The sequence below is a fragment of the Colletotrichum truncatum genome (genome assembly GCF_014235925.2).
Source record: "Colletotrichum truncatum strain CMES1059 chromosome Unknown Contig_0001, whole genome shotgun sequence".
Classification (NCBI taxonomy): Eukaryota; Fungi; Ascomycota; class Sordariomycetes; order Glomerellales; family Glomerellaceae; genus Colletotrichum; species Colletotrichum truncatum.
The window spans coordinates 8,769,674-8,791,118 of NW_027222398.1; the positions used below are offsets into that span (position 1 = coordinate 8,769,674).

A 21,445-nucleotide genomic window follows, 5' to 3' on the forward strand; every position below is an offset into this window, starting at 1 on the left:
GAACCGGAGAAATACACCAACGTGCAAGAAGTTCCTTTGAACATTGCATTTGATACAATCCTGATTAACCAACATTCTACGTGCCCCCCTCTCGAATACAAGGCATGGATATGGGCTATTTTTGAGTTTTATAGACCCAACCATGGATAGTACTAGTTCAAGAAACCCATCCTCTTCGCTTCATGGCTCAATGGCTTATGCGATGGAAAGCGTCATAGTGATCGGGTTACCTTTGTCCGTGCCCTTCTGGCACTGCAACGAGAATGCCTTGCCCTTGCAAGTAGCACGACCGGCATTGCAACATTCCTCCCATGTTCCCTTGAAGATATTGATCTTCTCACCAGCCGCTGCCTCGAGAGTCCAGAGAGCCTTGCCTGATGTGCCAGTGGACTTCTGCTCCGTGCCTGGGCAGTTATTAGTCGGGGCCTTGATACCACCACAGATAGCCAATTCCGCCTTGAGTTGATCATCCTTGGAAGGAGCTCTGCGAAATGTCTGTTAGAATATCTTCTCTTCAATTGCACGACCGTAAACATACGTTTCAGCAAGACATTGGACTGTTCCTCCAATGACAACCTTGGGATCAAACTTGTCATGGGGGTCCGAAGATTCTGGAGTTGTGGCAACCTTCGTTGGAGTACCCTTCTTTGGTGCCGGAGCTTGAGGAACTCGAACAAAAAGAGATATTTCCGATCGAGGAATAACCGCTACTTCGTACTTGGAGGGCATGGCTGACGCAAAGCCAATAACACCAAGCACGGTGACGAGAAAAGTATGAGAATGCATGTTGAGAATCGGTTGAATGAAAATTTGAAACGAGTGGGTTGGCTGAACGACTGGACTGTATCAAACAGACACGAATAAAAAGCAACAAGATTATATCACGGAAGTAGTAACCAGACTGACGCAAAAAGAAGAAGTGAATGATGAATGAGAGGACTTCAAATGGAAGAAAAGATGAGATGATATAGAAATTTCTTGGGATGATTTATACCTTGGCCAAGACGAGTCAAGCTCACGTCGTGCCGACATCCGTAATAGTTGTCTGAATCGACAGCGGCGATCTGAGGTCCTGTGACATCCTTTCCTACAACCTTTTTACGGACGAAGCTAGACTGTAAAGACAAACCTGATTCGTCAATTGTTCTGGTGTGCGTTAATCGTGCGACTCTACGGAAGAATACTGGGTGAGGTCGATCTGGCAGATCTGGACAAGCTTTTAGGCTGTTGCGATGCCTTTCGGCAATACGGCTCGCGGGTCATCAAGCTCGGCCAATGAAAACTGGGATAGTCTTCATGTGTATGCATCTTGAAAAAACCCAGCCAGGGGATTAGTGGAGTATCGTCACAATATGAGCAGTATTTCGATACTTGTCGTGTCGCAGGATAGGGGCAGGACACATGATACAGCCAGCCCCTACTTAGCAAGGTACTCGCGCAGATAGGAGTTGAGATCAAGCATTTCCACTGCGCCAGTGGACGGTAAGTAGCACACATGTGGATATGATCTCCACTGTTCTAGGTTGCTGGACGCGAATACTTTACTGCGTGTGCAAAAGCTCAATCATTTGATGCTAGTTGCAACAATAGCGCAAGCTTATAAAACGCATGTGGAGCCATCAAAATAGCACAATTCACCTTAAGCTTAGATGTACATTTATAGACTATTTGAAGCCACGGGCATTGCAAGGGCCAGAGTTGTCTTTCGCGATCAATCCTGGGCGCCACTGCGGGTATCCCATCTAGTGCTGCAAGGCGACAGATGCGAAGTGATCCACTAAGGGCCTTACTTCTCAAATATTCATCACGCAATACTCGCCATTCGAAAAATAAAAAAAAATCAGCGGAGTATGATTGACTAGTACCATGTTATGTGCTTGTTGTCTTGTGCCAGTCGAGGGGGTAGTTGTCTGTTGAGTAGGTAAACTACCCCGTTGCACTCCTTGCAACGATGATCTGAGACGTTGGTTTCGGTTGCAAGTAGTTGGGGAAGGGGTAGATCGTTTAAGGCAACCCCGTCGTCTAGCGAGGCAAACCATTTCAACCGAACGGATTACTCCGGACTATCAAAACAATGCGACAGGGGGGAGAATAGCAAACTCTGCCTCTATGCCTAATGTCAGGCCGATCATCCGGGGGTGAACCTTTACTGGCCCAACGTGTCCGGACAATCTGGGTCGGACTCTTATGAAAAAATAACAGTCACACTATCTTACTTGTAAACTGCCAGAGATGGCCTTTTTAGTGTCATATTGAAGAGAATATCAACAGTGCTGGATTTTACATGGTCAACTCAGGCAAGAGTCTTTTGTTTGCAGTGCACGATGAGAGAATAATCAGTTACAACCGCCATCCTAGGAAAGGCTAAAGTAAATTTAGTTTTACTTTATCTGCCTTTCTTACTCAATCTCAACTTTCACTGCTTCAAAATACTTTTCGATAAGCTAATCCCGGGAAATTCTGTCTACCTCGAAAGGTTTGGTGAACCTACCCATGCTCTTCTAGGTTGCAGCTGAGTATTGAATGTTCTTTTTAAAAGGAAAGAATGGGAAAAAGTTTAAACAGTTGTGAGTTCTAATCGACTTGAAATTGACAATCACCATAACAATCAAAGCCATGAATGGATCATAAATCTGGCCTTGTACTACGCGTGAGAGGTAGAACGCTTTTCTCGTGTGCTTCGCGAGCTTCTACCTCATTAACCTCGAATTAACTCGTAGCTCTTACAATCGAGTTCTACTGTGAACGAAAAGCCAAGCGATTTGAAGCGAGGTTGCATCTATCATCATTGTGGGGTTCCAGCACATCATCCCACGAGCTTCCTATGAACACCCTCGCTGCGGATTGCATTCAGCCAATTGTAGCATTCGGCACTTCAACATCGTTGTTCATTACCGATATCGCATACTCTTATCTCTGCTTTCAGATTTGCATCTCCTAGCTCCCTTATTTCCCTCATCATCTTGGTCATCCACTTTTCATCGGATCGGTGACAAATCTTGCCTTGGCAATCCTATTAAGCATGCATATACAGGGCCGCACTTTGCTTGGAGTCTATGGCGCAATATCGGACAGTTCTCCGCGGTAGCCTCAGATGCCTAGTTAGCCTAGGTAGGTATATATCAATCTTCCCCTCAATTAATTACTGGTTCTGCCGGCATCAGACATGTCTTCAACTTTGCGCTTTTGAAACTTCCCCTTTTCTACAGCAAAGCTGGAACAGCCTATTCATAATGGCGACAGCTGTTAAAGATTCAGTCCCTAGGGATAAGTGGTGGAAGATCAAATGGTTTTCTGACGAAGACACGCCAGAGGAACGCCGCCTGATCACTAAAATCGACATGTTCCTTGTTCCTTACAGCGTTCTCGGTTACTGGGTCAAGTACATCGACCAGTCAAACTTGAACAACGCTTATGTGGCTGGCATGAAGGAGGACCTTGGATTTTACGGCAATGAGCTAGTTCAACTCCAGACTTTGTTCACTCTTGGTTCTGTCCTTGGGCAAATTCCCTTTTTGTAATAAGGCTTCCATCCCTTAGCCTTCCACCAATACTGACGAGTTGCAGATTCATCATGACATACGTTCCCATCCAGTACTTGGTGCCCATTTGTGATATTCTTTGGGGAGTGTTTACCCTTCTTCAATATCGTGTGCACTCCTATGCCGAGTTGGCAGCATACAGATTCATGGTCGGTTGGTTTGAAGCAGCTTTCTTCCCAGCCATGCATTACGTATTCGGTAATGGCCAACTCTATTGGTTTATCTGTCAGGCGTGCTAACTTCAATTAAAAAGGTTCCTGGTACAGAGGTCATGAGATCGCACGCCGTGGCGGTATTTTTTATACAGGTCTTGCCGCCGGTACTTTGACCGCAGGTTTGATCCAGGCCGGCGCTTCGAAGTCACTGGAAGGCGTACACGGTGTGTCTCTAATATATTGCTCCTAGTATTACAGGGTTTTGAGTGCTAATATTAAGCCCAGGTATGGAGGGATGGCGCTGGATGTATATAATCTGCGCTCTCATTACCATTCCCGTTGGCATCATTGGTTTCTTCGTCATCCCAGGAACAGTCGACCAGCCCAACAAATGGTGCGTCAACGACAAGGATCTTCAGATTGCCCGCGACCGTCTCGAGAAGCATGGTCATGTTTTGCACGGCAAGATGAAATTTGGCCACATAAAAAGAACTCTTTTCGGGTTTCGCTTCTGGCTGGTCATCACAACCGATATCCTTTTCTGGAACGCCGGCATTCACAAAAATACTGGCTCCTATTTGCTCTGGATCAAGAGCCTGGGCAGATACAGTGCCGCAAGGGTAAATGAGCTAGGCACAATTTCTCCTGCTTTAGGAATTGCGTATACGCTTATTGCATGTTTTGCCTCGGATTTATTCCTTGGCCCAGCTTGGGCGATCACAATCTGTTCTTTTCTCAATGCGATTGGCCTTATCCTCCTGACGATATGGACCATCCCTGAAGGTGGGCTGTGGTTCGGGTTCGCCACGATGTATTGGTCCAATGCCCTGTCATCCGTTTTCCATGGCTGGGTTAATAACTTACTACGGGATAGCCCTGAGGAGCGGAGCTTCACCCTTGTGCTTATCAACCTGCTGTCTCAGAGCTCGACTGCTTGGACGCCTCTGCTTACTTTTCCAACAGTCGAGTCTCCGAGATACAGGAAAGGCTTTTCGTTCTGCCTTGGTTGTGCAGTTGGGTTAATTATTTTCACTTGGGTCATGCATTACTATCTCAAGAGAGATAAGAAACGTGAAACCAGAGTGGCAGGAGAAGAGGCTGGCGAACAAGATGGAAGCGATTCTGTCCTCTCGGTTATAAATGGTGACAGACAGCCCATTCAGGCTGAATCCAATGAGAAGAGCTCATCTGGAACCGCTGCAACGAACAATGAAACCAACGGCAAGTCTATTACGCAGTAACTCAACTCACCTGGTAATAGTTGCATCATAACCAAACATATCAGCTACATGTAGCTAGATAGATCAAATATTTTAAGACAATGAGACTGTTTCAAATTGAACTGATTGGCAATGAAAGTATTCTTTACCGATAGAAAGGGGGACTTCAAGCCTGCCTAATGCCATGACGTGTATGGATGCCTCAATTCCCTCGGCGTCTGCTTCGTACCCCAATGCCTGTAGATTAAACGTTTAAGGAGTCGATAGACTAGCTGCTGCAGGGCACTGGTATTAATCATCTAGAGGCGCAAGCAGTGAGCTCCGTGAAAGTCCCATACAGGTAAAAGTCAATGTTGAAGCCGTTCTCGATGTTTCAAAACGCAGCCAGTACAGTATCTTTCCACGTTGTCGGCTTGCACATCGCCAAATACCAAAATAAAGAGAAAGTAATTCGTGCCCCTTGCGGCGGCAGGATACAGGTCGCCCGAATTTGACCTGGACCCCACTACAACAGCGCGATCGTAGCATATCGCTGAGAGCTATACAATTGGAGAACTTATCAGCCAGATTTTTGCTCTGTAAGAGATGGAGTATTGTGGGGTATACGCCCTAGGACCCTCAGCAGAACGTATAGTAGTTCACATGTACGTCGGAAAAAACAGCCCATTGAGCAAACTTCTTCTTGCGACGCAACGCACATAGACTTGATTTCATTAAGCCAGACGGGTAGCACATAATAACAGAGATTCCCTCGGGCACGGAGTAAGATAATGGAAAGGCCGAGAATGATGAGAATCATGGCTAGGTAGAGAAATAGACGCGGAGTGACAAGAAAACACCGTTTACTATAAGTCACGCACTGGATCTCGCTGGCAACTAAGGCTTCGCCATCTTCGCTAACCTTAAAAGATAGTGCAGGCATCGCGTGGGACATCTCTTCTCTGGCGATAGCGAGACTTTTTCCAAACATCATTTAGATTTGGGGGAGAACCGCGCAGAATAGATGGTGTGGACCGCCTTGCAAGCAGCCCGCCATTCAGCTGCCACATTATTCCTCGTCGACAGAATAGTCAGTAAATGTTCAAGACATTAATGAAGCATTCTTTTTTTCATACTTCTTAGATACTTATCCAGGAATAGGGGCAAGTCTGACTACCTCTTTTAGGAAAGGGGCTGGATCTTACGCCCTTTCCACTCTCACAACTCTTATAACGAATCTAATATTTCTCTAAATGTACCTCGTAAGGACATCTGCCATGTGTTCCTTTGGTAGCCCCAATTTTTCATTCCAAAGACCGTGGGATCTTAGATCGACTAGGCCTGGCTTACCCATCGCAGCGCCTCTGGTTAAATCCATAATCCCAGCAAAATCCCCTTCTTTGACTCTCTTCTCTCCATTTGCAATAACATTGTCGGATGAAAGGTGCTGAATGGCCCATTTCTGGTCGTCAAGTTTCTCAATCTCGTTAAGAATATCGCGCTGCGTGTGATGGAAAGACGCTATGAAGATGTCGTGATGCCTTCGAGGCGAAGTGCGCAGCCTCACCATCACGTGACCGACATATCGCCTGTGGGGATAATCCCGAAATGGAATGACCGGAATATCTTTATTCCGCTTCGCCCACAAAACATATTTAGGCACAATATCGTTCCATAGTGTAGTTAGGAGAAGACAAGTGTCACACGGACCACTGCATATATCGGGGCATGCATTCAACCCATGCACCCGGCTATTGTTTCCCATATAAAACTAACGGGGATGTCATTTTGTGCATGAAAACCTTCAAATCGGTAATTACCGAATAGACGGTTATATAATCAACCCAATAACCCCTAGACAGTCTCTAATGAATGGAAGCATCTTTTTTTACCCCATAAGTGGTGGGCAAATTGACTGCGTGACAACAAGCCACTCAATCTACTACTTTGAATACATGCCTACGTTCAGCACTTTGCTTCACCACAGAAGACGTATTGATTTTTCGTCTCATCTGCATGTTCAACCGACGCTCTGATAGCTGGCAATTGTTGCTAAAGTAGTAGAAGCAAAAAGTGGTAATTCCGTCATCGATTAATCCTGCAGTTTTGGTGCCGAAGTCGAAACCGAAAAACCCGTTGTCCATGGCCCAATCAAAAAACCCTCCAGTGACTAGAGACGTCCAGGACATCTCAGTCTCCTTTGATTGGAGATAGTCGACAATAGCTGATTTATATGGGTTGGTGTAAGGATTGATTTTAGCCATTTTCGGATCTCTGGTATATGGACCGTACTCGCTGGGGAAAAACCTCTTAACGCCGGACGCCAGAGCAGCATCTATGAGGAGTCGTTGATCCTCTGCCGCGTGGCCGCCGACTATGCTGATTACCACGTCCTGACCTTCCATGGCAGCCTTGATAGCGTCTGGATCATTGTAATCTGCCTTGAAGACCTTCACGCCATCGGGGAATGTTGCAGTTGATTCCCTGCGGCTTAGAACGCTCACTCTGTACTGAGGGTTCAAAAACTCTTCCAAAGTTGGAATACCAAGGGCTCCACTAGCCTAAGTCATGCGGTAAGCACTATACTCGCAAGACGAAAGACAAGGATATGTATAGGGGGTCGGAAGAGTAGCAATACTTACGCCGATAATCAAAACATTCTTCAACGAAGCCATTATTCACAGAACAGAGAAACTCAGGGCAGGATCAGTGGCCGAATAAGAGTGTAGGAATGCAGTTTTAGGACAGATAGAAAATCGTGGGGTAACCATGGATGCTTGCGACCAACTTGGTTTTATATTTATGTCAATGCATCCATCCGTCGTTATTTTGTCAAGGGTTAGAGACAGATCCTTCCTTTGTAATCTATGCTTACGAAGCAACCTTCATCTCGCGAACCATTTCGCAAGCAAGTGTCTTTTAAGGGGTTGGCAATGCTACGACATCCCTTCGCTTGTGGAGTGACTTGGTTCCGATTACTGATCAATATTTAAGAAGATCAAAGTATATTTTAGGGTTACCAATCACTTCGGTAGGATCAAAAATCGAGTTTCTCCTGGGCCCTCATACTGATTACGGAAGAACGTTAGGTCCTATCCTATCGGGCATGGACTCATGCCATTCTTCAAGGGTAGGGCAGAGCCAGTATAACTTATTAGGTCGTTGGAATGATGTCATCTTCTTCTCGAGGCTAGGTAAGCTTTTATCGAGAAAGGAGCATACAACCGGGACGCATAATCTGGGTGCTACGAATGTGTAGTGAACTAGGGATGGTACCTTGTTTCTAGGAACTACACGGCAAACCGCTGCCCAAAAAGATAGGATGGGCTAAAAGGGCCCAGGCGAAGGCTTCATACTTGTAAGTGTGGTTAGTTTCTGGCGGCTGATACCTACGGAGTAAGGCGGGGAACTCAGTTTGGTGGGCGTTGGCATTTCTGCCGTCCGACGGGGCTTGATTGGATTGCCAGGCAACAACTGGAAAGCTAGAGGTGATTGATATCTTCCTAACGTGGCAAGGCATCTTGCTGTCAGACTTCAAATGGCAGGTGCATTACATGGGCTGTATGAATCTCGCAAGAGGCACCCCCTTGTTGCAAGTGTAGGTTAATCTTTGAAGCTAAATCTGTTACGAATGGGTCGCGTGGGCACTGTTATCCCTATTGCATTGCTTGTGTTGTGTTTATGCATGTATATCGAGGTCCTGCGTCTATGCTCAGTTGTGAAGTCGGGGCCCCCGGCCATCTTCTGGACCCGTCAATAGGGGCGAATTTGTCCACGTCTTAACCGGCCATGTATATGGCGTGACGAGTCCCAATATGCAAGCTGAGTCACCTAGTAGGTTGTTTCCATGGCTTTACCGTTCAACACCAGCATCTTCTGCAGACAACTACCACTGTTGGGATCACAGGGGTACCCGTAAGAGGCATTACGGAGCGGAAAACTGGTTGATTGTCTTGTATCCGATGTCTACGGATAAAGTTCCAGCAGAACTGCTGGGGGAAGTGGTTGCGAAACTTATAGCCGTCTGTCGGATCACTTGGCCATCCCAGGAGCCGACAGCACTCCCGGCGGCGGAACCACTTCAATCCGGAGTTCCGGCTATTCCAACAATCACAATTTTATGAACCTTTAAAGTTTGTTCAGCTTAACTACGAACCCACTGAGCAGCGTTTGATCAATAATCAGGCCGGCTTATTAGATCAGCGGCTTTGGGCGTTGCGATTGGGTAAGTTCGGTATTTCAATGTAAGAAACAACCAGATTTATTCATTGCAAGTACAAGGCTGACAAATTCTTCTAATTGCTCTCTCATTACAAACTGAATGATCTGGTCACAATGTCTACTGCACGTTATTGTACTGTATGTACAAGCTATCCGTTACTTACTCATTGCCAAATTATCCCCTGGGTTTTTCTCCTTATTAGCAAGCCGACATGATTTGAATTACTAAGAATAATTCTACTCCAGCCCGATCCACCGGTTCCGGATGTGCTAGTCATTACCTTTATAATGTTTACTCTTAACTGCCATTCTTATTTCACCAGGCCTATTTCTCACTGTCGCGATGACTATTTCGTTAATGCCGGGCCCCGTTCTAAAGATCAATTTGCAACATAGAATCATTCTTTCCGCTTACCTTGTTAGTCATGTTGCCTTCAATTACAGCAGTATGTCTTGATGCAAGCCTATGTTCCTTCTAACGCACTTGGTTTATTGCTTTCCAATTGGACTAATGTTTTTACCAGAGTCATTACAAGCGCAATCCAAATGTAGATACGGTAGTGACGATGTTTTCTCCAATTATGTTATCCTTTATACTGACAGCTTCAGTCTGATATTCGTAACACGACTTACGTCAATTCCGTCCGAAGTATAACGATTCCTTCTGGCACGACTTACCGATATGTTTTTGCCCCGCCATCGGACACGACAAAACCATACATCTTGTTTGTCCACGGATTTCCAGAGACCTCATACGAATGGAGTTACCAGATCACCTATTTTACTGAACAAGGTTATGGTGTTGTTGCCCCCGATCTCCTGGGCTGTGGAGGAACCGACACTCCGGGAGATTTGACCTCCTATGGCTTTAACAACATGGCAGCAGATGTTGGCAAGATTCTCGACTACGAAGGCGTCAAGAAGGTCATCGGAGTTTCGCACGATCTGTACGTTGTCCTGCAACATATCGTTGTACGAACTGACAAAAAATACAGTGGATCGCCATTGCTGTCACGCTTCGTTATCAACCAGCCTTCTCGATTTACAGCAGTCGCATTTTTGGGCAACGGGTACTTCCCACCCGCGGCACGTGTTGATGCGGCGGGAATCGACTTTATCAACGAAGCAGCAGTTGCTCGCTTTGGGTACGAAACCGTTGGCTTATGGTTATTTAATAATGAAGAAAACGCAGCAAGAATTCTTGACCAACATGTGAGCAGGACGAATTTATTTACTTACAGTGCTAACCAAAAGAAGTATAGCTGGAATCTTTCAGTACTCTTTCTTTTACTCGAAATACATCTCTTTGGATCGATCATCTTGGACCGACGGGCGCTATCCGCCAGTGGCTCATGCAAGACATGAATGCAACAGACATCTTCATCAGCCGAGCCAGAATAGAGCAGTGGAAAACGATCATTAGAGAGAATGGAGGGATGGAAGGGCCGCTGCGATGGTACAAAGCTATGATTGCGGGTGTCAACAACCCTACTGAACAAGGCAAGTCAAAATAGTGCGTCCCTAACTAGAAGAACACCAACCTAACATGAATGTTAGATTTGGAAAGGCCAGGCACTAGCCCGCTGCCCGTGCTTCTGGTCTTGGCAGAGAGAGACCCGCTGGCCATCCCATCAATCCAGTTAACTGATACTGTACCTAACGCGCCTAATCTCCGGGTTCGTTCAGTTAATGCGGGTCACTTCTTACAAGTCGAGGCCCCTTATGAAATCAATAGGCACCTCGAACTATTCTTTCAGGACGTTTCTAACATTCCTGCTTCAAAATCTAAGTCTATTGCTGTTAGTTTCGAGTATTAGCAATGTATTACACGCTTGTCTAGATTACTATCAATTATAGCTCTTAGTATTGGAGTTTAAAATCAAGATTTATGTAACAAGTTTATTAAAAGAATAATACTCTGACATGACCATACGACAACAGTGGCTAAGCCACTAGGCTAGGTTATCTTATGTAAGGGATAACCTCTCGGTATTTTACAACTATCTACATATAATAAGGATAGCTATTTCTTTTACTCCTTAAATAGAACTTAGAAGAATCATGACGTAATTTTTCAAAGTAAATCTTTAGTTACTTTATATTCTTAAGAAAGTTAGGCCAGTATTTGTGAAAGAATGAATCTACAAGGACGATACTGCGACGCATCCAAAACCATTCGCTCTGGTGTGTAACGAAATCATGTGTTTGGTTACAATTGATCCACTACACCCCTGCTGGTTAACGCGCTATTATAATTGCGTTCTATTAGAAGACGCTCAATGGCGCAGAGCTTCTCTATGTTACTATTCAAAGAGATACCACATTACGTCGAATTTAAGACTAAGTTGTTGAGATTCGTTATTGTTAGTTTGCGTCATTTAGATAGTGCATAATTGTCGTCTTCGAGATAGAATTCGCAAACAAACAAGTAAATTGCTACATCAAGCTAAAGGGGAACGAAGCTACTGACTGTTGATGTAGAACACAGCCAGTCTCTGCTCAAAGCGTTTGTGTTGGGAGAAACTTGTTTTTGGAAGCTATCTACAAGCGTTTCTATTTGATAGCTTATTGCGAACAAAAAACTAGTAATAATATAGAAACCTTAGTTCGTCCGTCGCTTGTGACTCTAGTTCTTAATCTTCGCAAGAAGGCAGTCTCCGAACAGGTTAGGGTTCAAGTTGTCAGGGCAACCAGTACATCCGCCATTAACCAAAGCACCCCGAGAGCCTAGGATAGGTTGGGCAGAGTGGGCACACTTTGCACTCTCGATACAAATTCGAGTGTACAGCCTGTTGAAGTAGTTTTGAGGGTCAGGGCCGAGATACATGTCTCTAGTGCAAGTCAAGGTGTAGTCGATAGCCATGACTGGCGAGATCGCGATAAGGAAAACTGCAGTAGCTGAAAACTTCATAGTCTGTTTCATGGTTAGTGATGTAACAAAAAAAAACGAAAAAAAGACTTAACATACTGCTAAGTTCTTATAGGCCAAAAGGGCTGGTTTTCTTTGAATAGGTTTATTGCGTAAGGACTGAGAATGCCACTGCGTGATGCGGAAGTAAAGTGTTGCTTGCTATAACGAAAGGCCGGAATTGCTCGCCTCTAAATATACCCAGACTGAGAGCGAGCTCGCTCTACATCCTGTGATAGTGATTACGGCTGTCACAGGTTCGTTCTGTATTACAGTTTGTATCCTCATGGTCAAGATTTGCACTTGCACTACCATTGGCAGCTTTAGTGGAAAGCATACACGGTCGATTCATATAGAAGCTGTGACGATAGTATCAACGCTTACCGAACACACCGAGCTAGGTGTGTTTTTGTTACGGCCAGCTATCTGACAGTAGGGTTCTGCTAACAGAAGGTGTAGTAAGAGACTAACACTGGTTCGTAGAGGTCGTTCTGGTAGATCGTAGGGTTAGGGTAAGGTGATCAGTCTTATACTATAGTAACGAGGTTCTTAGTATTTATAATACTGAGAGGTAAGCTGAAAGTCATTCGAGGATAAATCATAAGTTGATTGCTAAAGAACTATCTAGAAGGCTTAAGTAGATGCTTAAGTCCTAGTCTATATATAAGTCCCGTTTCCTAATGTCTTGGAAAGTCTATATGTTACGACCCGTTGGACATGGTCGCCAACACGACCCCGCCTGGATCCCGGCGGCTAACGCAGGGCATATGTAACCCAGCCGACAGGTGTAACCAGGGATCCTCGGAACGGAAGAACTATGGACAAGTCACGTGGCCTCGGGGATAACGCGGGGTAGGGACAACCCGGGCTGGATATGTTGGATATGTCAGATATCCAACCGATCCCCGGATATGTTGGATATGTCAAATATCCAACCGATTCCCGGATATGTTGGATATGTCAAATATCCAACATAGCCAAGATAAGGAGGACCGTTCAGGACTTGTATATAGGATGGACTCGAGCCGGGCTCGAGGACAGACTTCCATAGCTCTTCAGCAATCAACTTTGTGATTACCCTAACCGGTACTTTCAGCTATACCTAAGTGACGACTACTCTACGACTCTTGTTGAGGCCTTGACTGATCACCAAGACCTTTGAAGATCTACGATCTATTCGACCAGGACCACGGAACGACTGTTACTACTCTCAATCCCTGGCTTACTGTTAACACAAACCCACTGTCAGTTAGCTGGCCGTAACACTATAGAGTCGCTTGTCGACTCTATCGACTTTCTTCTAATTAGTCCTTTATAAAAGTCTATAGAGTTGCTTGTCGACTTTATCGACTCTATCCTGATTAGTCGATTATTACGTAACTTATAATATAGTTCTTCCTTGCCGAGAGGTTTACTTTTATTCCCGTAATCCTATATATATATATCCTATCGTAGCCGCCTGACTTAGTAGGTCTATTAAGTATATCTAACAGGTTATAACATCAGGTCTCCCCTCGATAGTCTTATCCTTAAGGCTAATATAAGTAGGTCGTAGCTTCCTAGGTTAAGGAGTCGTTAATCATACTTCCTTATTTATTTATAATACTAATATTATATCAGGTCGCGTTTAAAAATCTAAATTAAAAAACCTTATAGCTTATAAGGAACTTAGCTAGCTTGTCGATTTGTTCGGGTTTATTATGCTTATCCCTTATTCCGGTTACGCGGCTGCCGGTATCGACTATATCGTTTCCGAAGTTAATTCTTCTCGTTATTCGCGTTGCGTTGCTAATAAGCATTCTTACGATATTTACGGTCCTTCCGCGGCTTCCCTTATTTAGGTTTAGTAATAGAAAATAAAAATTAATAATAAGCTTAAGAAAGCTAAAGAAAAGTAGTTAGCTTTTATAACGAAGATTCGTCGTTTATAAAGGCGTCGTAAGGATATTAATCGTAAGGCGACTAATCTTATTCGATCTAGTTTGCAATATATAGAAGAGGTTAAGAATAAGTATCGTTCCAAGGTTCTTAGTTTATAAAATACTAGCTTAGAAACTATAGGTATACTTTATTCCCTAGGTACTGTGGGCGAAACCAGCACAGAACGCTCAGAATGGGAAAAGTGGTGTTGTTGGTTGGAAGAACTAACTAACTGGCTAGAGGGCTGTGGAGGCTGGCTAAGACCAGTGGTGGCGGCCGTCAGCCCACGTGACGGGCCGGCGAGGCCTGCCACCCACACCCCCTCTCAGACTCCTCAGCGAAAAAGCAGTAGAATAATAGGAAATACAGGAAAAGTCCCAAATCCTCCAAATCCGAGGAGTTCTCAACTATTAGAAAACTCGGTCAATTACCGGTTAAACCTGGCCAATAGGAGGCCGTGAAATCCTCCGAATCCCGAAGTCTCAATATCAATAGTCCCACAGTCTCAAAATCCCCCTCTCAATCCAATCCCTCCGCCATGCCCAACAAACGAACGAATTCCTTGTGTTTGACCGCAACCAGTGGCTTCGTGAGTCCATCGGCGGCCATATCAGCGCCCTTGATGAGTCGGAGTTCGATGCTTTTCGCAGTGTGAACCTCCTGTATGATCCATTTGTATCGGACGTCGATGTGGCGGGTTCGTGCCTCGTTGAGTGGGTTCATGACGTTGTCGTAGCCGTTGGCACTGTCAGTGAACATGATAGTAGGCGTGGTGATGGGTTTGCCGAGCAGTTGGGAGAGGCAACGTCTGATCCACTTCACAGCAATTGCCGTAGGTGTGAGATTGATGAATTCAGCCTCCGTGGTGCTCAAAGTCACGAAAGTCTGTTTCTTTGACTTCCAAGCAATCGGCGCACCAGCGAGGAAGACGACGTAACCACCTGTCGAGACTCGTGATGGCTTGTTGTCAGCGAAAGAGGCATCTGCAGCAGCGTAGAGCCCCAACTCGTTGATCGTGGGGATGCCTCCAAGTACAATACCGAGATAAACGGTGCCCTTGAGGTATCGGAATAAGTGCTTAATAGCACGAAGATGGGCCTTAGAAGGCCCTGAATTCGCCTGTGACAATTTACTGACGGTGTAGGCCATGTCAACGCGAGTTCCAGCCACCAGGAAGTTAAGGCAGCCGGTTTAGGCATGGGCATTACCCGGCCCGCGGGTCCCACGGGTACCCGCGAAATGGGTCGGGTAGTTATGGGTAGTGCCCGAAAGTTTTACTATTACCCACGGGTACCCATGGGTAAAGTGGGTTTGGGTAAAAAAGCCCACGGGTAGTAAACTGAAGGGGGGCCCACGGGTTTGGGTACCCACGGGTGTATACCCGTGGGTAGATTTCAGTAAGTATGCATCACGAATTTTAGACATCTTTTGTAGTAGCCAGCCTCAAGAGTGGATATATTGCGCAACGAATAGACCTGCTACCTTGTTACTCCTAACTTCCGAACGCCCTGAATGCCTTCAATTAATCGCCTGCATTTCCCAGACTCGGGGTCGAACCACTTGTCTCCGTGGACTCTGCCGGCCTTCAAGATAGCCTGGACGAGATGCAGATCCTTCGGCTTAATGGTGACGCGATTGGTGTGGATCGCAGCAAAGTTAATCACTAGATAGTTCGTTCAACTCGATAAGAGTTTGCAAGTGAAGCTTACTGTCGAAAACACCAAAGAGAAGAGACTCCGAAGACTCTTGAAGAGCGCTAATAGCAGTCGCCTGCCAGCGCAGGCGCTTGGAGGGGTCGATGTCATCGCAGATTTCCTTCCAGAGTCGCTGGAATAGGGGCTTCGGAATCAGGAAGTCAAATGTCTTCTGGTAGTTCCTGACCTCCCGGAGAGCTTTTGCTAGGTATTAGGGTTAGTGTGTAGCCATCTTTTGTAGCAATCTAGACTTACTGCCAGGGCGCTAACGGCGTTTCTGCTGCTCCTTAGTACTAGGCATAGTCTTTCGGGCTATGCCAGGCATTATATTATAAAGTTAACTATGAATCAGGTAGGACTCCTAGAAATACAAGTCTAGGTCTAATCAATATAGAATCTTTTACAGATAACTACTAAACAGAGGTTTTCAAAGAGATTCTTTTTGAGAAAAAAAACAAGAAGCCGCGGCTATGCACAGACCACTTTTTGGCGTATTTTGTTTTTTTTTTGTGAGGTTCTGAAGCTTTAGAAAACTTCTCCCCAGACAATACTACAACCTACCTCTACCACTAACACCCAGCCGCACCGACAAGCCTCTTAATTAAGGTAATTTGATACTTTGATCTCACAATTATTGGTTTTGACTTATTAAATCAATTAGGGAACAGTAGTAAAATATGTCCTCAGGACAGGATTGCGGTACGTTCATACCAGCTTTGTAGCAATCATTTGTACTAATCTCTTCTAGGCCGACCGCTTGGATCTGGTGCTGGAGCCAAGCGTAAAGCTGAAGAGGATTATTCCGACAACGCGCACACCAAGAAGTCTCGTCAGCGCATCGATAAGATGACTGAGAAGCAGAAGGCACTTGATCGCTTGAAGAAGTCGATCAACTAGTAGAAATCCCGCAAGCTTAAAGCCTTGAGGGCTAAAAGCTCCTACATCAGTGCGTCTGCTGATGAGCGCGCGGCCCTTGAGGCTAGGGAAATCCAGCAAGTTGATGCACGATAGTGAGTTCTTTTTTATTTCTTTTGGTGTTTCAAATCAGTGCTCAAGTGCTTTTAGCTTCCTCAAAGGCAACCATCCAGACCAGCTGCTAGCTTAGATGACTGGCCCAGTCTCGTCTAGCTCCTATAATATCGTCGATGACGATGAAGACGAGGCTTGGGAGGATATCCCTTTGAATGAGATTGATGAGGCTACCTAGGAAAACCTGGATGGAGTTGAGGGCATGCTTAACTTTGACGTTGACCTTGATAACCAGTTGCCGACCATTAATGTTGCTGAGCAGTCGAATGCGATTATCGACAAGATGATCTAGGTAACTGGATGACTATAATTAATTACTATAGCAATAGCTAACAAACAGACAGGAAAACTAGATCCGAGAATACTAGTTCTTCCGTGATACCTGGGAGATGACTCTTGAGATACTTTACATCAAGGTCAAGCGGCTGAATAGCAATCCTGCCTTTACCCTAGCTGCGATGGAGGATTATGGCTTTATTCGACCTGGCTTTAAATTTCTAGTAGCTGGCGATATCTTTACTAAAGAGGAAGTGCTTCTTTGGTTTGCACTCGCTAAGTACTGGCACCTGAACCGCTTGTCTAAGAAGAAGAAGATACGCCTGGTTCTTAATTCTTCTGTCAAGAAGAAGAAGACGTAAGTGCTTAATTGTAGCAATCCTTTGTAGTAATACTAATATTCTTAGCTAATTCGCACTCGCGCACCGCCTAGCCATCAAGATTCAAGGATCTCTCTTCACTACAGCTCAGCGCCGATATGCCTCTACTCTAAAGCCTTTAGTGAAGGCTATGTTCTCTGAGATCAGTGACTCGATGATCAAGAAAGGTGTTTAGGAGCTTCTAGGCCCTGCTGAAGTTTGGGAAGAGTTTACTGCTCTCGATAAAACAGCTAACATCTTATCTGCGATGGATAAGAAGTTCTCAGCTATACTAAAGCTGATACTATTCTTCCTGAAGCTTGACCTTGCTCGGGATAAAGCGCTATACAACTGGCGTCAGGTCTATGAGTTGGCTTAGAAGCTAACTCGTTTGCTTGACTTTTCTCTATAATTGTAGATGAGCATAGCGAGAGGGTTTGTTTGACAGATTAAGAATTAAGAATTAGCAATAAGGCTAGCATGAATAAGGATATGAATTCTCTCTAGTCTGATTCTCGTATTGTAGCAATCGTTTGTAGTAATCTATAGCTGTTAAAACAATCTAGCACTCTATGCTCTTATCTTCTTTATTAACTGTTTAACTAAGTCAAGATCTTTCTTCTGTAAAGTTACTCTTTTAGCGTGAATAGCACAGAGATTTGCATCTATTAATATTCATGTTAATATAATAGTTTGAAGATTAGGATAGGATATCTTACTCTCGAACATGTTGATTAGAAACTGTTCGCTTATCTTATGGAGAGCCTCTATAGCTATTGACTGGTAGCGGATCTTATGGCGGTTTCTTAGTGGAAGATCAAGTGTTATTTCTCGAACTACTCTTGCGAAACTGCTCCGCGGAATTAAAAGATTGGTGGTCTTTTGATATTTTCGAATCTTACGAAGTGCATTTGCTTCACATTTCAGTAATTAAATAATAAAGAGTTACTTCTTACTTACTACTAGGCCTCTATCTACGAACTTTCTGGCGTTTAGTGATCTGGACGGGCTTTTTTCGAGCAGCTTTTAGCTGCTTCTTTGGCGCGAAGTTTAGCTGATCTTTCCGTGCAATGGTTGGTGGTTGGCTAGTATCTGTTCGTCTCGCTAACTTCGTCGCAAAGTTCCGCTTCAGCGGTGGTAATTCTGGTTGACTCAGGTCTGGGCTAGCCTGGCTATAGTAGGTTGCATGACTTGAACTTCTTGGCGGAGTCTCCCGAATCTCTGTAATTGGCTGTTTTAGGGGATTACCCCTCGCTGATGATGAGGGGTAACTATTTGGCGGTGAAGAGCCCTCTACTGTTAGCGGAGAGCTCTGATCTGACACAGGGCTAGTTGATAAGCGAGGCATTGAAGGATGAATGTAAGTGGGAGAAAAAACAAGTCGAAGGAGAATTCAGAGCTTTTAGATTTGTGTACGAAACGTATTAGTTAGAAACCCTAAAATAGAAATTTACGTAAGGCTATATAATCAAATGTTTGTATTCATCTTGTAGTAATCCTGCAAACTACTTCCTGTTTATACTAAAGGTAATTCTTACTACGTATGATGTCGAACTCAATTGCGTCTGACCCTTTTGGGCCAGACCCTTTTGCATCCGATTGTTCTGCTGCTTTCGAGCTTGTAAATTCTACGCAGACTCTAACAATCAATACTCCACCTTCTGGTTTATAGATACAGTCGGAAATCATTTTATTTGTTATTAAGACTTTCTAGACTTTTCTCTCGTTTTTCAAAACCCTGCCATGGTATCTCCAATGGGTAATCCTTGGCAAACATATACCGTTGTCTAAATCCCCTCAACCTGAACGAAAACGCTTCGCCAAATCCTTGTGGACTTTACAACGCCGAGTATCATTCTGGGATCACTTTCACCAAGGCTACCATATGACATCAGGGGAGCTAAAATTAGTCTGCAAGCACTGTCACCAAGTTTTCAATCATCTAACAATCAAAAACTCTGGTATAAGTGCTATGCAACGACACCTCGCTGCAAAGTCTTGTAAGACTCGACGTTTAGGCGTAAACCAGGTGCCTGTAAGTTTTACAGGTCATTGTAGCAATCATTTGTAGTAATCGCAATCTAGGGTACCTAATTGAAAGCAGTCTCGGAGCATCAAGCATTAGTTTACTGTATTGTTGGATCTAACTTAGCGCTTAATACTGTTGACAACTTAAGTTTCTGGCAATTCTGTTTATACCTGAATCCTCTCTACTACCTCCCATCTCGAAAGACGCTCCGAAGCTGGATATCCGAGGAGGCCTTACGCATTCAACACCACACTCTTTAGCTAATTCCGCCTGGTAGCTATGTCTCTCTGATGATTGATATCTGGAGTACACCTGGGTTAAAATATTCACTGCTTGGTGTTTTATGCCATTTTATCGACAAGCACTGGAGGTTATAACAGGTTCTTCTTGGTGCTATTGATATGATAGATGGTCATACAGCCTCTAAGCAAGCAACGGCTTTATCGACTCTGTTAGAAAATATTCGCCAGAGGACGAAGAAGACAATTCGATTTCAGACAGTCTCTGCAGACAACGCAAGTTCTTTTAAGCCAAAAGTCCTAGCACAAGAACTTGCAAAAGGGTCGATATCTATAGTATAGCCGATATATCATATTCGCTGTTTAGCCTATATTTTCAACCTTGTTGTTCGAGCGATTTTTGAGGCTCTTCGAATTTCGATGGTAGAAGCCTCTACAGAGTTTGAGCCTTCTACTACTCGAGCTAAAGATCAAGAGGACTCTGACGATGATTTTGATACTGAAGATTCTACTGCTGGGGAAAATCCTTTTGGAGCTGTTATTCAAAAGGTTAGATACTTCACCTAGTTATAAGATTTTATATTAACATATATACCTCCAGATTCGTGACCTCGCAGTTTCCCTTAAGCTTTCTAGTAAGAAGACGCAAGAGTTTCTCGACCTCCAGAAATCGACTCGCATTGGCCAGCGACCACTACGCCTCCTCCGCGATGTTAAGACAAGGTGGAACTCTACTACACTTATGTGTCTCCGCGCAAGAGAGCTTAAAACAACGATTTCAGCTTGGGTTGAAAAGCACTCTCTACAGGAACAATTCTCTCTTGTGGAGACCGATTGGGAGGCTCTTGATATTCTGCTTGATATCACCAGCCCGTTTTTACTCTTTACAAACATCCTCAGCCGGTTAAATGACCTTACCCCTGGTCATACCTTTACTTTATTACAAGTTGCAACAGTTCACTTGTACTTTTGCGCCTCTGCACTTAAAGATAAAGTTACTAGCAAAGACTTTACTTGGATATCAATCCTTCAGGCTGCTACGAAAAAGGGCCAAGAGAAGCTGGAAAAATACGTTCAAAAGCTAATTGAAGAGGATTCCTTCAAGGTATATGGTATTGCAACTCTCCTTACCCCTGAAGCTGGGACATCAGTTTCGAGTACTTTTGACACGCGATTCCAATTCGCAAATTACTTCGAATACCTTCCTTCTTCAGCCTCACTTCGAACTCGAGTACAGCAAGAATTTATCGAGGTATATACAAAGCAGTACCATCAAGATTCGGAACGCCATACCAATACTCAAAAAGCTGCAACTGAAGGACTCCGATACACTCTGCATAGTTTACTATCACGCAGTCCAAAGAAAAGGGTATTTGTAGCAATCTATTGTAGCAACTCACTGTACTAACCTATTATAAGGGCAAAATGTCATCATCCCAAGACGCACGAAATATCTGTAATGACTTTTTTAATATTGGTAAGATAAAGACTTATATCTTACTAGGCTTAACAGCTAATAACTATATTTAGTTATGTTCCCTGATGAAACTGTTTAGCAATTTTGGGTCCGCCTAGACAATAGCTATCCCAGATTCCATGGTATTTGTCGCATGGCTCGAGACTTCTTATCTATTCAACCGACGTCAATACCCTTAGAGCGATCATTCAGCCTTGCTCGCCATATCTGTCACTACGCTCGGTTTAACCTTTCGGCTGATACTATTTTTGATACTTTGACTATCAAAATTAGCCAGAATAATGAGGCCTGGCTTTCCCAAACCACACTTGAGGAAGTTCTAGATGATACGAATATTACTGAAGCATCTGAAGAGCGCTAGCATATTATTAGAGAAGCTTTTAACTACTCTTCTCTA

General features: G+C 44.4%; 6 protein-coding genes across 6 annotated transcripts; 2 read left to right on the plus strand and 4 right to left on the minus strand.

Annotated features, from left to right (window-relative positions):
• Positions 1-195: 195 nt before the first annotated feature.
• CTRU02_202416 (uncharacterized protein) lies at positions 196-786 on the minus strand (the record flags this gene model as incomplete). Its single annotated transcript, XM_036719824.1, has 2 exons — positions 196-484; positions 539-786. 2 exons carry the CDS (start codon positions 784-786, stop codon positions 196-198), a joined length of 537 nt encoding a protein of 178 aa, XP_036588527.1.
• Positions 787-3,233: 2,447 nt separating this feature from the next.
• CTRU02_202418 (vitamin H transporter) lies at positions 3,234-4,938 on the plus strand (the record flags this gene model as incomplete). The annotated part of the gene is made up of 4 exons (XM_036719826.1): positions 3,234-3,517; positions 3,568-3,740; positions 3,796-3,921; positions 3,983-4,938. The coding sequence occupies 4 exons, from the start codon at positions 3,234-3,236 to the stop codon at positions 4,936-4,938; spliced, it is 1,539 nt and encodes a 512-aa protein (XP_036588528.1).
• Positions 4,939-5,208: 270 nt separating this feature from the next.
• Positions 5,209-5,851, minus strand: CTRU02_202419 (uncharacterized protein; the record flags this gene model as incomplete). Its single annotated transcript, XM_036719827.1, has 2 exons — positions 5,209-5,458; positions 5,550-5,851. 2 exons carry the CDS (start codon positions 5,849-5,851, stop codon positions 5,209-5,211), a joined length of 552 nt encoding a protein of 183 aa, XP_036588529.1.
• Positions 5,852-6,145: 294 nt separating this feature from the next.
• Positions 6,146-7,571, minus strand: CTRU02_202420 (isoflavone reductase; the record flags this gene model as incomplete). Its single annotated transcript, XM_070204037.1, has 3 exons — positions 6,146-6,532; positions 6,879-7,457; positions 7,539-7,571. The coding sequence occupies 3 exons, from the start codon at positions 7,569-7,571 to the stop codon at positions 6,146-6,148; spliced, it is 999 nt and encodes a 332-aa protein (XP_070062619.1).
• Positions 7,572-9,542: 1,971 nt separating this feature from the next.
• CTRU02_202421 (putative epoxide hydrolase) lies at positions 9,543-10,631 on the plus strand (the record flags this gene model as incomplete). The annotated part of the gene is made up of 5 exons (XM_070204038.1): positions 9,543-9,563; positions 9,642-9,674; positions 9,727-10,064; positions 10,113-10,329; positions 10,380-10,631. The coding sequence occupies 5 exons, from the start codon at positions 9,543-9,545 to the stop codon at positions 10,629-10,631; spliced, it is 861 nt and encodes a 286-aa protein (XP_070062620.1).
• A 4,792-nt stretch (positions 10,632-15,423) lies between these two features.
• CTRU02_202422 (histone H3) lies at positions 15,424-15,964 on the minus strand (the record flags this gene model as incomplete). The annotated part of the gene is made up of 3 exons (XM_036719831.1): positions 15,424-15,608; positions 15,655-15,843; positions 15,910-15,964. 3 exons carry the CDS (start codon positions 15,962-15,964, stop codon positions 15,424-15,426), a joined length of 429 nt encoding a protein of 142 aa, XP_036588533.1.
• Between the last annotated feature and the right edge of the window lie 5,481 nt (positions 15,965-21,445).